General features: G+C 35.4%; 1 protein-coding gene and 1 pseudogene across 1 annotated transcript; one reads left to right on the top strand and one right to left on the bottom strand.

Moving 5' to 3' along the window:
- The first annotated feature begins 223 nt into the window (after positions 1–223).
- Positions 224–13758, top strand: LOC115441813 (nucleolar MIF4G domain-containing protein 1 homolog). The gene is made up of 13 exons (XM_030166722.2): positions 224–544; positions 728–953; positions 1371–1688; positions 1869–2170; positions 2589–2679; positions 2936–3148; positions 3592–3713; positions 4361–4557; positions 5446–5621; positions 6230–6414; positions 11972–12136; positions 12787–12918; positions 13444–13758. Exons 1-13 carry the CDS (start codon positions 344–346, stop codon positions 13738–13740), a joined length of 2625 nt encoding a protein of 874 aa, XP_030022582.1. The 5' UTR covers positions 224–343; the 3' UTR covers positions 13741–13758.
- LOC119188919 lies at positions 7557–11512 on the bottom strand (annotated as a pseudogene).
- Positions 13759–15418: the final 1660 nt, after the last annotated feature.

Raw genomic sequence — 15418 nt, 5'->3', positions numbered from 1 at the left:
CGATTGCTGTATCGTATTGTAAAATATAAAAATCATTTTTTTTGTTTATGACTTTCCAGCAAGGTTATTTTTTTATTATTTAATATGATAATATTATCATGGAATTATTAGAATATATTATTACTTTTAAATATTCCCGAAATAACATGATACCTATAATAAATAAAATAGATCTGAGCGTAAAGTGTCAACCTCAGAACAATGACAAGTGTCAACTGCAAGTATCCCGATTTCCGTGTCAAATTCAAAACATTAAAATCTCGTGGAGGTAGCAAAACATAACCTATTCATTGTAATGTTTCTATTATAATTTAAATATTATAGAACTTTAAAGTAAATCAAAATGAAAAAGAAAAAGGCAGCGCCGCGTCCTAAATTTGAAAACACTCGAAAAGCGCTCCGAAAGCATAAAAGACAAGAAAAAAAGGTACACCGCAAAGAACACTATTTGAAAAAGAAAACATTGTCAGAACAGCCTCACTATACACCTGGAAAGTTTGTAAAAAGGCCAGCTGATGCTCAAGAACCTAATACAGAGTTAAAGGTAATGAATATTTTGTTTTAATTCGTAAATTACATATTTGCACAATTTTTTGGTTTTTAGTCTTTATGACTTTATAATCATTGTTTTCTTACAAATTTTGGGATAATAAATGTTAATGATAAAATATGGATGCAATGAAAAATGCGAGTCAAGTCCTTGAATTAACAAACTATTTTTTTTTAGAAGAAAAAATCTAAACTTGAAACACCATTAGACATAGTAACCAAAGAAAGAGAAAAAGAAAGAAATGCGGCTGAACGACTCAAGCAAGAAATGGAAGAACAGAGAAGGAAGATCTTTCTGCAAGCCAATGAAGAAGAAGACAAAGTTATCAAGAAACTAGAGAAGCAACTCGGTTTAAACAAGGCTAAGAATAAGAATAATTACTTTGCTGATGATGGACTGGACTGTATCCTTTTTAATTTGTATTATCAGCTGGTTTCAATTAATACTTCTACTTTAAATCATTAATATGATCCCCATAATAAACTGACAAAAAATAAATTACTTATAAATATAACAAAGAAACTTTATTCTCATTCGTAAATTTTCATTATCAATAAAAAAAAGCAATACAAATTATTAATTGAAATTGGCATTTAATCAATGTCTAAGTTTGATCATAATTTTAAATATTTTCTGTTCTAACAGTTAATTTAATATTTATTTCAGTTTTTATGTTATCAGTTTGTTAGTTACCTAAAATAATCTGACAAATCTATAATGTTCATGACCCTTCATTTTTAATACAATTTATGCCAGTCTTTGGAATCAACATTATACTTTTATAACAACAAATACTTTAACAGCCTTGACAAACAGCCAGATCTATTAGAAATCTGTGACAGATCAACCACGGAACAAATTGTAGCAGCAGAAAAACATTTAGCCAATGTGGAAGCAGATTCAGACTTTGAAGAAGACCTGGCTGTAGTGACTGGTAAAGAAATTGAAAAGAGCAAAAAGAAAGATAAGAAACAGAAAGGAAAAGAATCACATGATAGCTTAAGTGAGGAAAGTAATTTGGAAAGTGAAGGTGATTATGGAGAATTTGATGATAGTGATGATGATGGTGATGAAGTTGGAAGTGATGAAGATGATTATAGTGATGAGGATAGCGAGGATACAAATGATGAGCCTGAAGGTATTTAACCATTTTTTTGTTATTAACATGATTTTGAATGTAAGTTTGAAATACTAGTTTATTTGCAATTTATAAAATGTGTTTAAATGGATTTACAATGTTTGATTTTTGATAATGAAATAATAACATAAAAGGTAGTAAACATGTTTCAAATCAAAGTTTATTTAAAAAATATTACAGAAAAACCAACAAAATCCCAAAAGAGTAAAGCTAAAACTAATAAAGAATCTATGAAAGAAAACAAAAAAACTGAGATGAAACCTAACACTAAAGGCAAGGAGAAGATAATATCTGAAGATGATTTAAGCAAAGTTTTCAGTGATGATGAAGTGTCTCATTTATCTGGGGATGATGATTTGGAAGGATTCTCTGGTGATGAGGAAGTTGGTGATGATCAAGAGGTTAAAGAGGAAAAAGAAAAACCTGATGTCTGGGAAGATATTTATGGACGAAAGAGGGACAAAGAAGGAAATATTATTAAGGTATGTATTTTTTATTTTACTATGTGTTTGCTTGCAATTTTTCCTGCCTGAAAACCTTTCCTATTGTAAAAGTCCCTTAAAACTGTAGTTATTAATAGAGCAACCTATTCAATGCTAGTGCTATCTATTTAAAGAATTTAATTATTAAATTCCATTATTTCCCATGGGACCAAATTTAAAGTAGTCTGTGTTAATCCATGATCTACCCACATGCCAAATACAAGTCAAATCCATTCAGCTGTTTCTGCATTCACTAACTAGTTATAAGCAATTTAATATTAGTTATACACATATTATATTCACATGCAGTAATAAATAAAATTCGTAATTGTTCTAAATCAAACAGTTGTAACTTTCAGCAATATTGTGTGGGTCCACTCACAAAATATTAATATGCAAATATTTTTACTACTTCCAGGAAGAAAAGGGCACATACGTACCTCCTCATTTGAGGAACAAAGACTCGACATCTGACAAGGACCTTGTACAATTAAAACGACAGATCAAAAGTAAGTTTTCATTTTAGTTGTCTGGGATGATTGGCGCAAAGACTGAATAGATTTATTGATAATATATATATTTTTATAGGGTATTCATGAATTATTAGAGACTATAGATACATTTAACTATATTCTTACTTCTTGGCATGTGTACCCCATAAACAAGTGCAATACTCAGCAGTGATTATCTCTTTATAACTTATGAAATATTTAGGTTACCATAGTAAAATAATAATAAATTATAATATAAAAAATGTTTTTCCAGGTGTCCTAAACAAGCTAGCTGGTACAAATCTGCACTGGGCCTGTACATCCATAGAGAACCTGTACTCTTCAAACAGCAGAAACTCGGTGAACACGGCGCTGACGCAGCTGTGGCTGGACGCGACGGTGTCGCCCGCCGCCACGCCGGACCGCATGGTGGCAGAACATGCGGCACTAGTGGCGGTTATGCACGCTAATGTTGGCTCCGAGATTGGTGGGTGAGAGTTTTAGGCCCTATAACACCATGAAATTTAGGGTTTTGTAATTCTTGGCTAATTCTATTGCGAAAGTTCGGAACAAAAATTGTTTTTACATGGAATTTATTTGAGTTTTTGCTAATCTGATGTGTAAGAATGATGCTTACAAAGCTTAAAATCGTTGTATAAAAGTAAATACACCACACAAAGATAAAAGGTAGAACAGATAAAAACAACAAGAGGGAGCTAAATATAAATTTAATATTAACAAAAATATTTCTTTCTCTTCACAATCAGTTTGAAATTCTTTGTCTGTAGAATTCAGTCAGTGTCAGTCAGTTTACGTCAGACTTTTAAGAGCAACCTTAATTGGCATGAAATAATGTCTATTTTTGGCAATTGTTATTTGAAAACCCGATAGTACATTGATTAATTTAATATTCTGTATTGGGACTTGCAGGTGCCCATTTCCTTCAAGAGCTAACGACTCGTTTCGACAACATGATTTACAAGAAGCAACCGGTGGAGGATAAGCAGTTAGACAACCTGGTCTCCTGTTTGGCGCATTTGTACAGTTTTAAGGTGAGTTTGGTGAACAAATGGTTGCATTGGTTTAAGTGCAGCACATTCAGGCCATAATCCGTGAGTGCTGGGATCGATTCCTAAATTATCCAAATAAAAATTTGGATAATTTTTTTTTTAACTTTTTAAATAAATTACCATTTAAATTTAACATAGAATGCACGATTTAAAATCTGTTTATAAATCAACTAGATATTAGCCTTTGAAAGCCGATGGAAGGGCGAGACGTGAAAAGATGAAAAAGAGGCTCAATAATATCTTTGTGACGTCATGGAAATTAGCTGCGCGAGAAAGAAAGAGATGAAACGATAACCACCCTACGCGCTCGTTCTTGTACATTGCGATATTTAAAATATGAATGTATACCCCGTTTTAAACCAATTTTATTATTGCATTCTGGAGGTTCGTTTTCCCATTATTTAATATAACATAGAATAATTAATTTTAAAATCAAATATGGTAAAATACTATATAGTGTGAGTTTTTCGGTTGAAAAATATCCGTAAATTGCCTCACATTGTCGTTTACGATTGAGATTACACCAGCGGTCGTAAATAACTACGTTCCTCACTATGGATGCTTTAGTTGGTCCTGCCAACTCCTACAAGGATAAGGCGTGAACATATACATTTCTTTTTTCTCCGCAGATCTACCAAGCAGCACTACTATACGACATTCTGAACCGATTACTCGATGATCTCTCGGAGAAGAACATAGGTTGTGTTCTCGTGGCTTTACGAGTAGTTGGAGGAGTGTTGAGGAAGGAAGAACCGTTGGCGCTGAAGAACTTCATACACGACACTCAGAGCAGGCTCGCTAAGATCAAAGACGAGGCGGCTAGTGGGTGAGACGTCTGATTTTGACAAATACTAGTATATCTGAGCCAGGGGGGAAGGCAGAGAGAGCAATTACCCCTCCCCTAGAGGTTTTAAAACTCGAATTAATTCACAAATTCCATTCCTAACATTCCGCACGCTCAATTACGCTCTCCTCTATGTTATTGTTAAAGCGGGAGATATGTTCTTGATTTTACCTACAATTCATACTTTTCTTATTGTCCAAATCAACTTGACCTGGCTGGCGACCCTCTTCAACGGAGCTCTTGTTTTTAGGCGTTCATTGCTTCAACTTTGAAATTTTTTTTTTCAATAATAAGGAGTACAGATGTTACGTAAGTGGGTATATCTGAACTGGTAGTTTCAAATCCAACTTATCGGAACAGGAGCTGGAAGTAATAGACACTAGACATTAATGTGTTATTTTAACTTACCGTTGTGCAGGCTTAGTGAAATTATAGACAAAAGCATTGATTGTATCTTGCTTCTACTAATATCATAAATGTGAATAATTGTGTAGATGTTTGTTAGAAGTAACCATCGAAACCGCTGAACGAATAATGATAAAATTTGGCTTATAGATAGACTACATCCTAGATTAAAATATAGACAACTTTTATACCGGTAAAGTCTACCACACGGGCGGAGACGCGGGCAACACTTAGTAAATATATATAGCAAAAGTATTTGTATTTGAACACAACCAATTCTCCAGCTTCTGCTCGATTCAAAAAATTATTCCGCGAATAGAAAGAAAATAAAATCAGAAATTGCGAAGCACACATAGTGTATAGGCGATTTGAAGTTTTTAATTTGTTCCTCTACTCACATGTGATTGTATATGTAAGCAGTTGGCATAGCCCAGTCACTTTTTGATGAATTTAAAATAATTCTAGGTCCCGCATAAAGTACCTATTAGAAGTGTTAATGGCGGTTAAAAACAACAATCTAACGAAAATACCGAACTACGATCCCACCTACATGGAGCATTTGAAGAAGATGATCAAAGGGGTCATCAGGAAGGGAAATTATGTCACCCCACTTAATATAAGGCTCGAAGATCTTTTGAAAGGTATGTAACAATGTAGGGTAGTTACTGAAATTTGAGTTTGAAGGATAAGTTACTGTCATTTAAATACAAAACTTCATGGTGTAAGGTATGAAGCCTTAAAAACATCTATTGTCTTCGAGTCCACGCCTACCTTCAGTACTGAACACATTTGTGAATTGATATATGTTTCAACACAAACAAATCTTTCACAACTACCCTATACTAACTACGCTGATTTGGTTTAGAATATTATGTTTTGTCTAATGTATTTTCTCTATAAGTGATTATTGTAATCTTTTGAGAAAATAAATGTCTTTGCCCGTAAGTTCATGGCGTCCTGCTGCGCTCTTCATCCTGAAACAAAACGTTAAATAAAATTTTACGATTTGTTTGTATGAAATTCAGTAAATAAACCAGCCTTGACTGAATTATTTTTATCTTGAAACTATAAATACTGGTCCTTATATTTTGGATTATACTCGCGCAAATAAAGCTGCAAGCGATGGCTTGTATAATGTTCGATAATTACGCAACCTATGGTCCTTCTAACCGGACCACAACAATGTTTGGCACTTCCTTGGCGTCAGCAGCACAAAATCGCACGAGTTTTTACAAGACTTGATTTCCAGCTGATGAGAGAGGTAAGTGGTGGGTGGTGGGGTCAGCGTGGGAGGGGAACCACGCGCGCCAAGAGGAGAAACCGACTGTCAAACTGCCACCAACCAACGACCAGAAGCTGCTAGAGCTTGCTAGAAAACAGAGAATGAATACAGACGTCAGGCGGAGTATATTCTGTGTTATAATGTCGGCTGAGGTATGTCTATGGATTTTATTAAAATTCTAAACAATTTTCATTTTTGTATATCATAAAGCCGAAACAGCCGAATTAGATTTTGGTATAAATTATCACAGAAAACTATAATAAAAATGAAAGACGCGCCGCCGCATGGAACGAGCGGGACGTGCGCGGGGCCGCGGGGTGGGGAAGGGAGTGCTTGTAACGGCCGGCTGTAGTAGTAGGTATCAGTGAGCGACCGACATGCGCCAGTTTTTATAAATAAAAAGGCATTAATGTATTAAAAATTTGTGCAAAGGATTGTCTATTGATTCTCAACAAACTGATTTCGGGTTTGTAATATACTAAAAATAATGTTGAATAATTATATCGTTTAAAAAATGTACAGTGATGTTCAAAAGGTATTGATGCCACACACTAAAAAATCAAACTAAAAAAGTATTCTGCACACATAAACATTTTTAATATTGACGTGTCATCGTAGTGTTTGCAATAATTGTCCCAATTGTGTCAATTCCGAGTGTTCATAATCTGCGTGCTAATGGCAAATCCATGTTTTTTAACATTATTATGATAAATAAATGATCGCCGATTGCAATAATGATCCCAATCGCTATCTCTTGATCAATCTGAATAATCTACCAATCAGAATAAATTTTGTTTGACATTACTATAAATGATTTATTGTCTGTATGTTCCGTCCCATGATGTGATAGGGGGCGAGCATATCTGGTATATATTGCAATATTGTAATATTTTAATACTAATTATTAAAATACGCAAGGAAAAGCCATTTTATTGAGAACCAATTTCATAACTACTGACAATCTATTTTTTTTTTTCATAAAGAACCAAAACACCAAAAAGGTTATAACATAAAATTATATAACTTCTTATTATATAAATACCACATTCCTTCCTCATTAATTTTAGAACTGTAACATCACAATAGCACAAATATAATTAAGTAATAAAATAAAATTTCTTGTAATCTACATTACGCTTTGGTCTAAGTGTCCGCCCAAGAGCCCCAATATTATCGTCCATTTGATCATCCGGTTCAGTATGTATATTCTCAGAAGGACTCTTGGAGACTGATTCATCTGGCACTAAAGCTACCTTGGAAGGACTCTTAGACTCTGGTTTATCAGATGTTACGCTATCCATATCTGCAACATTTTCCCTAGCCTCCTCCCATTTGTCACCATCTTCTTCCCCTTCCCTTTCAGAATTCACAGGATTGTCCTGCATGGTCGTCACAGGCTTTTGTGCTATATCAGAATGAATGCTCAATGAATCTACTGAACTGTTTTCATCTAGATTACTAGTGTTATTACAATTTTGGATACACTTCCTAATTTGATCTAAATGCCTAACACAGCATGTATTAAATTTATCAAAATAAATTTTAAACATTCTCTTTCCTATTTTATCAGTTATCCTTCCCTTAACCCATTTAACTGTTCGAGCAGAAAACCACTGCACCCACACGGTCTCACCAATGCTAAAACATCTCGCTTTGTTAAGGCTGTTTACATTATTAACAGGCTCCTGATAATTTTCCTTTTGTTGTGGTAATACCATATCTAACCTAGATCTTAATTTTCGGCCAAACATTAATTCAGCTGGTGTAACTCCAGTGGCACAGTGAGGTGTATTACGATATTCAAACAAAAAACCAATTAGTTCATCATGTATCTAGCGCTGAGAAATATTTCCCTTAATGTTAAAAATGCATTTCAACATCTTTTTACACGTCCTAACTGAGTTTTCTGCTTGACCATTGCTAGAAGGATGATATATAGGAGAGTTTAAATATATAATGCCATTATTTTTACAGAAAATCTGAAATTCGGAGGAAGGTATCTTAATATCGTTGTCGGATACAATAACATTTGGAATTCCAACAATCGAAAATATATCCTTTAATTTCACAATCAATGCGCTTGTTGAGGTGCCGCAGTTCATATTAATGCATTCTAGCCATTTACTAAAAGCGTCTATAATAACAAGATATACCGTTTGGCCTACAGTCATGTAGTCTATGTGTATACGGTGCCAGGGCGCCGACGGACGCGGCCAGGGCGCGGGCAGCGCTCGCGGCGGTGCGCTCAGCAGCGCACAGCACGCTCTGCAACTCCCCACGAGACGCTCTATATCGCGGTCTATACCTGGCCACCACATCCTACTACGCGCAATATTTTTAGTTTTCACTATTCCAAAATGTGCAGAATGCAAATCTTGAAGAATTGTTTCGCGATAAATACAAGGAATTACAATCCTATGCCCTCGAAAAAGACAACCCTTAATAACCTCTAAATCTGACTTATGCATAAAATAAGGCTTAAGTCTTGTACACGTTATTTTACGTGGCCAACCACGATTCATATAATTAATCACGATTTGCAAAACCTTATCGTGCACAGTGGCGTGTTTAATCCGTTCAAAAGAAACTGGCTCTGTGGTTGCATTCATAAATAAAATGGAATATGGGACTCCTCGATATTATTCGAAGATTCAGTCCCACTATGAGGTACCGGTGCTCTAGAAAAATAATCTGCAACTAAATTATTTTGGTTACTTATATATTGAACTGTATAATTATACGCTGATAATATTATCGCATATCGTTGAAGTCTAAGGGCGGCCGTTACAGAAATGCCGTTTTTCTGTCCAAAAATTGAAAGTAGAGGTTTATGGTCAGTTTTTAGAATAAAAGGAACTTGCCGTCCGTACAAATATTGATGAAAATGTTTTACACCATAAATAATCAAGTGGCCTCCTTCTGAATTTGGCTATAATTCTTTTCGCTAGATGTTAATGAACGAGAACCAAATGCAATTGGCCTTTCAAAACCTTCAGGAGTTAAATGTGCTAAAACTGCGCCTAACCCGGCCGGCCCAGCGTCTACTGTGAGCAACAGTGGTGCTTGAGGATCGAAATGAGCTAACACACGGTCCGACGTGAGCTCAATACGTATAGCTTCGAGCGCCCGACTATGGCGATTCTCCCAGCACCATTTTTCACCTTCCTTCAATAGCTCGTGAAGAGGGTATAACAATGACGACGCGTTTTTAATGAAATTCCTATAGTAATTAACTACGCCAAGAAATCTTCTTAATTCTGTTGTATTACTGGGTGTAGGGGCTTTCAAAATCGCTTCCACCTTTTTCGGGCAAGTTTTAAGACCGTTCTTATCTATGACGTAACCTAGGTACGTGACACTCTCCTGGAACAGAGCGCACTTATCTTTACGAAGCTACAAACCGGCTTCGTTCAACCGGTATAATAACTCTCGGAGCCTAGCCAAATGTAAACTACGATTGGGAGTAGTTAAACATATGTCATCATACCAACAAGAAACACCGTCAATGCCGGCAACTAACGTTTCTATTGCTCGTTGAAATATAGCCGGAGCGTTAGCGAGACCATACACTAGACGTGTGTATTTAAAAAGACCTTTGGGCGTATTAATAGTTGTAAGCTCCTGAGAGGATTTAGAAAGACAAAACTGATTATAAGCGTTGCTTAAGTCAAGCTTAGAATAATGCTGCCCAGCTCCTATTTTAGCAAAAACTTCTTGTATATGGGGCAATGGATATTTATCAATTTTTAATACCTTATTTAATGTACAAGAAAAATCACCGGCTATTTTAACCGTCCCATTGTCCTTCAAAACCGGTACTATCGGAGTTGCAAATTCAGAAAATTGTACTGGAACTAAAATTCCAGCGTTAACTAGCCTATCCAACTCCTCCTCCACCTTATTCTTAAGGGCAAATGGTATAGGGCGTGCCTTAAAAAATTTGGGCACGGCATTTTCCTTCAAATGTAAATCGACTTCAAATTTATTAAAACACCCAAGTTCATCCTTCCAAATCTCTGAAAAATCGTTAAGAATCTGCTGCACCTCATTAATATTTGGCTTAACATTTAAAATATTATTATTATCCGACACACACACTAAACTCATATTAAACATTGACATAAAATCACGACCTAATAAAGGAGGACCGCCTTCTTTGATTACATAAAATGTAATTAATCGTATTAAATTATTGTATTCAACCTCGCAAGAAAAATGTCCAAGAGGTGTGACCTTGTGTTTAGTGTACAGACAAAATACAATGTCAGACGGTAATAAACGACATTTTTTAAAATTTTGCACATAAAATTCTTCAGACATAACACTACGACCGGAACCACAATCTAGCTCCATTGAAAACGTTTTATAATTAATAATTATGTCAACTTTCAAAGGGTCATAGTTTACGTACCTCACATTAAACAAATCGCATTCCTTACAAACGTTATTGTGGTCTCCCATAGCAACTACATTGTTTAGAAGAACTTTATTCTTCCTAACGCTACACATTTTCTTCAGGTGACCTTTTCACCACAACTAATACAACGGTAGTCTTTAAAACGGCATTTGTCTGCAAGATGATTCTTCATTCCGCAAACAAAACATCGAATGTCTGTTGACGACCGCGACGTAGTTTGCACCTTGTATGCTTGACGCTCACCAGCTCGATACACATGCTCCTGCTTGACCGGCTGCTCTATGACACCGACAGAAGCACGCGCAGCGCGAGCACATGAAACCTGTTGAGCTATTTCTAACGCTTTAGAGAGCGTTAGCGATTTTAAATCTTGTTCAAATAAACGATTTCTTTCTGGTCCCATTTTGAGCCCAAAAATAAATTTATCACGCAAAAGCGTCTCCAACTCCGTTCCAAAATCGCAGTATATTGCTAGTCCTCGTAAGCGCGCTACCCAATCTTCTAGACTCTCACCATCATTTCTGGTTGCGTCATAAAATTTTGCTCTATCAGCAAACGTTGAGCGTTTTGGAGTGAAATGGCCGTCCAATAACTTAATCAACTCATCTCACGATACTTCTTCGACTTGTCTTGGATGAACGAGGTTTTGTACAAGCCGATATGACTCATCCGAGAGATGAGTTAAGAGAATAGCACACCAATTTTCATTTTTAATATAGTTCAACTTAATAAAATTATTCAATTTGCCAAAAAAAATCTTCCAGTCATTTTCCTTGTGATCAAAACTATTTAAATTTCCAATCCTTTTCGACATAATTGTTACTTTTTTTAAATCACGCAAAGGGTATCCCATCCTCGTCGCCAATTGTAATATTTTTTAATACTAATTATTAAAATACGCAAGGAAAAGCCATTTTATTGAGAACCAATTTCATAACTACTGACAATCTATTTTCTTTTTCATAAAGAACCAAAACACCAAAAAGGTTATAACATAAAATTATATAACTTCTTATTATATAAATACCACAAATATACAGACTGATACCGAGCAGAAAAACATAATATCACTTTGTCATACCCAGGATTCGAAGCCATATAACTACGCCACTGAGACAGTCGTGCATGCAATTAACATTATTTATTGAAATAAGTCAATTTTACCGATTTTCTCACGGCTTTTTAAATTATAATTTTCTCCCGACGTTTCGAAGACTTCAGCCTCCGTGGTTACGGGGGGACTGAGGTATTGTCTGAAAAGTTATAAAAGTCTTACTTTATTTATCTTTTAGGATTACATGGACGCGTTTGAAAAGCTCCAGCATTTAGGTCTGAAAGGGCAACAGGAGCGTGAGATAGTGCACGTGTTGTTAGCGTGCTGTCTACAGGAGAAGACCTACAATCCTTACTACGCGGTGCTCGGACAGAAACTGTGCGATTTCGACAGGAAATATCAGGTAACAAAATAATAGCCCTGTATTATATACTGTCCTACTGCTGAGCACGAGCCTCCTCTACTATCAAGTGGTTATTTTTTTTAATACTTGCACGGCATCGGCTTCATGACCACACTGCACCTGATGGTAAGTGGATTAGGTCTTAGCCCACCACGCTGGTCTACTGTGAATTAGCTTACTTCGCATAACCTCAAAATTCTCAGACAGGACTTCTCAGGTATGAAGGTTTCCTCTCGATGATTTCCATAATCATTAAAGCAAGTGATTATAAATCACAAAGAATATAAACATAACGTTAGAGAAGTCACAGGTGCGTGCTTTTGGGTTTTGAACCTGCGGACATTCGTCACGGCAGACCGTTCCACTCAACTAGGCCGTTATCGTATTTTGTAATATTTAATATCTAACTTATATTGTAACCTAGATTTTGCTCGTGGCTCCGCCCGGTGAAGATTTTTTCGGAATAAACTTCGCGCTATATATCCCGGGATAAAAAGTAGACTATTTGCTAATTCAGACTATAATCTATTTGTGCCAAATTGCATAGACTTGTTCACCCGTTCTGAGATGATTGACAAACATTCCTCAAGCACTACAGAAACAGGGCGACCTCACAAACAATCTAAAATTTCTTACAATTTATGTTGCAGCTCTCAATACAGTATTCAACGTGGGATAAAATAAAGGACTTAGAGAATTTATCGAAACAGAGTATGACGAACTTGGCACAATTTTTAATACATCTAATCATTGGGAAGGGGCTGCCGCTTTCTGTTTTAAAGGTACGTTTTACAACGTTTTTTTTTTAATTAAAAATAGGTTCCAGTGCTAGGAAACGTCTTCAAATTTTTGAAGATGGTGTTTTTAAATATATTATTTTTATATTTTGTGAATTTGTTGTGTTTTTGTCCTTCGTGAGGAAAAAGGGGTATATGGAACTTATGGCACTTGAATCGCTTAAAATATTTGTATTGCTTTTAGGCGGTGGAGGTTCAAAAATCCTTGGCAAAAAGTTAAAAATGTCACTTTACGTAGTTACCCGAACCGTAGATGTAAAATAAAAAAAAATCATGTCTCAAACTAAATAATTATGTCATTTTAATTTATGCCTACTACCACTACTACTATAAAAGCATTCGTCGCAGGTGTAACATCTTCAGTCAGAAATACACTCACGCACACGCCATACTCGCGCTAAACTACAAGATGATCTATAAATCATAAAACTAAAACCGTTTTATTTTTCATACATGACAGATATTCAATTAAAAATACCCGTCACATCCTAAAAATAATATTTTCAACAGGTGATCCAATTCTCGGACTTAAACAAGCACACGGTCCGCTTCATGCGACAAATATTGCTAGCAATCATAATGAATGAAGACCTCCAGGCCTGTCTCGAGGTGTTCCACAGGGTCTCGAAGCCCCCCAAACTGCACATGTTTAGGGAAAGCATTAGGCTGTTCATACAACACTTCTTGGTGAAGAATGCTGGCAAGAAGACCAGTGTGTTGACTGATGATGAAATGACCACCCTGAAGGAGCGGGCTATGGAAGTAGATAAGATTTTGACTCTGCATGAGTCTAAGTTGAAGTTTTGAATATATTTTTGTATATAAGTCGTTTTATTTTTGTTACCTAGTTTACCTTACTTCAACTTACCTTACCTTCTCTTACCTTACCTATATCAAATTTTGCAAATTGAAATTGAAATGTATTTACGTACACCGTAGTATTTTTAAAACAAATTTAATTTTTAGTAAATTAAATTTGGTTTAAAATTGTTTTTGCTATAATATGAGTTATTTTGTAATTGAAATACATCGAAAAAAGCGATTGAAATCCTTTTCGAAAATGGCGGTTAATCGCGCGTTACGTGCTTGTTACGCACTGTCAAAATGACGTGTGGCATAGAGAATAAGGACCCTTATAAAACGTAGGTGAGAACTAAGGAAGAACAAATTCGTGCCCCAAGTAATATAAAATATTGACGATCGAGGACATCGTTACAGTGGCAAAGTATCCCTACGACCCGATTCCTACCGACTTCCTTTTATGTTATTAGCCTTTGTCTCAGTTTTTGTTTTCCGGTGAAATTGGCCGCAATATGTAGACTGAGGCATTTTTTACTTCGGGTAACCTTGAACAATGTCACCCTTCGCCACTGCATCGTTAAGTCCTAATAAATTTCCTAGACATCACCTGCATTTATTGATAGAATAATGTATCATTCGAGATGGATGACAGCCTTCGTGGCGCAGTCGCGAATTCCTGCCGGCTATGAAACAAGAAATGGTATGTCCATATAGAGACAATGTTTGACCCACGCATATTTATTTTGGGTACAGGTGTTGTGGAACCCAAAGATACAACTCAAGATATGTAAATCCTATTTGTATTACCTAATATTAATTTAAATTACACATCTAAGTAAAAAACTTCTTTAAACAAATTCGAAGCTCCTACTTTAAGGAGTGGAGGCCCTTCTGGTAGGTACCCGTCTGATTTTTGTACTTTTACTCACAAATAATAATGGCCATATGCTTACAATTGTTTCGTATCTATTTTAAGGATATCGCTGTAACAATATAGGTACAGATATACTTACTTAGATTTTTTTGTGTAGCTCTTTTCATTAAACTAAGTAAGTAATTACCTACTTGTAATTTTCCCTGGGTGCTTTAGAATCTACCAAGGTATTGATTATTCCTACAAAGATGTTTAAGGCGGACAGAACCGCGAGCGAAAGCCAGTCATGTTTATTTTTAGCCAGACAAAACTTAACTGAAAGATATCTCAGGAAAGATCTAAATTAAGAAAACGTTTTATCAAGTTACACAAAAACCGTATAAATTTAGCCAAAAAAGAATACCAAATGTATTTAAATATCTAGTGTAATGTGCTACTAAATTTAATAACTACGTAGTGTTGCGAGGGCAACGACCCGTAATTACTTTAGGAAGTATATTATATCACCATATTAAATTAATTGATTTACCAAAATAAACGAGCGCTTTTAAAACATAACGTTAAAGGAAACATTAACATGTCTAGATAAATTTGCTTTTTTAATTAATTCCTGCTTAAAGCTACGGTCACTGTTTTACCACTTTTCCATTGGTGGTGCATGTGACAAGCGATAGCAATACGTCAAAAATTAAGTATATTTGATTGGACGCCAGATAAATAGATCAACAATAATGAACTAAACACATTTAATGTACTTGACAATTAACTTATTAGGTGTCTTGTCTTTTTGGTTTATGGTTAATATAAAAT

This window comes from Manduca sexta, chromosome 10 (genome assembly GCF_014839805.1).
Source record: "Manduca sexta isolate Smith_Timp_Sample1 chromosome 10, JHU_Msex_v1.0, whole genome shotgun sequence".
Taxonomy (NCBI): domain Eukaryota; kingdom Metazoa; phylum Arthropoda; class Insecta; order Lepidoptera; family Sphingidae; genus Manduca; species Manduca sexta.
The sequence above is the reverse complement of the archived record's forward strand: the minus strand, read 5'-3'. Positions and strand labels throughout refer to the sequence as shown.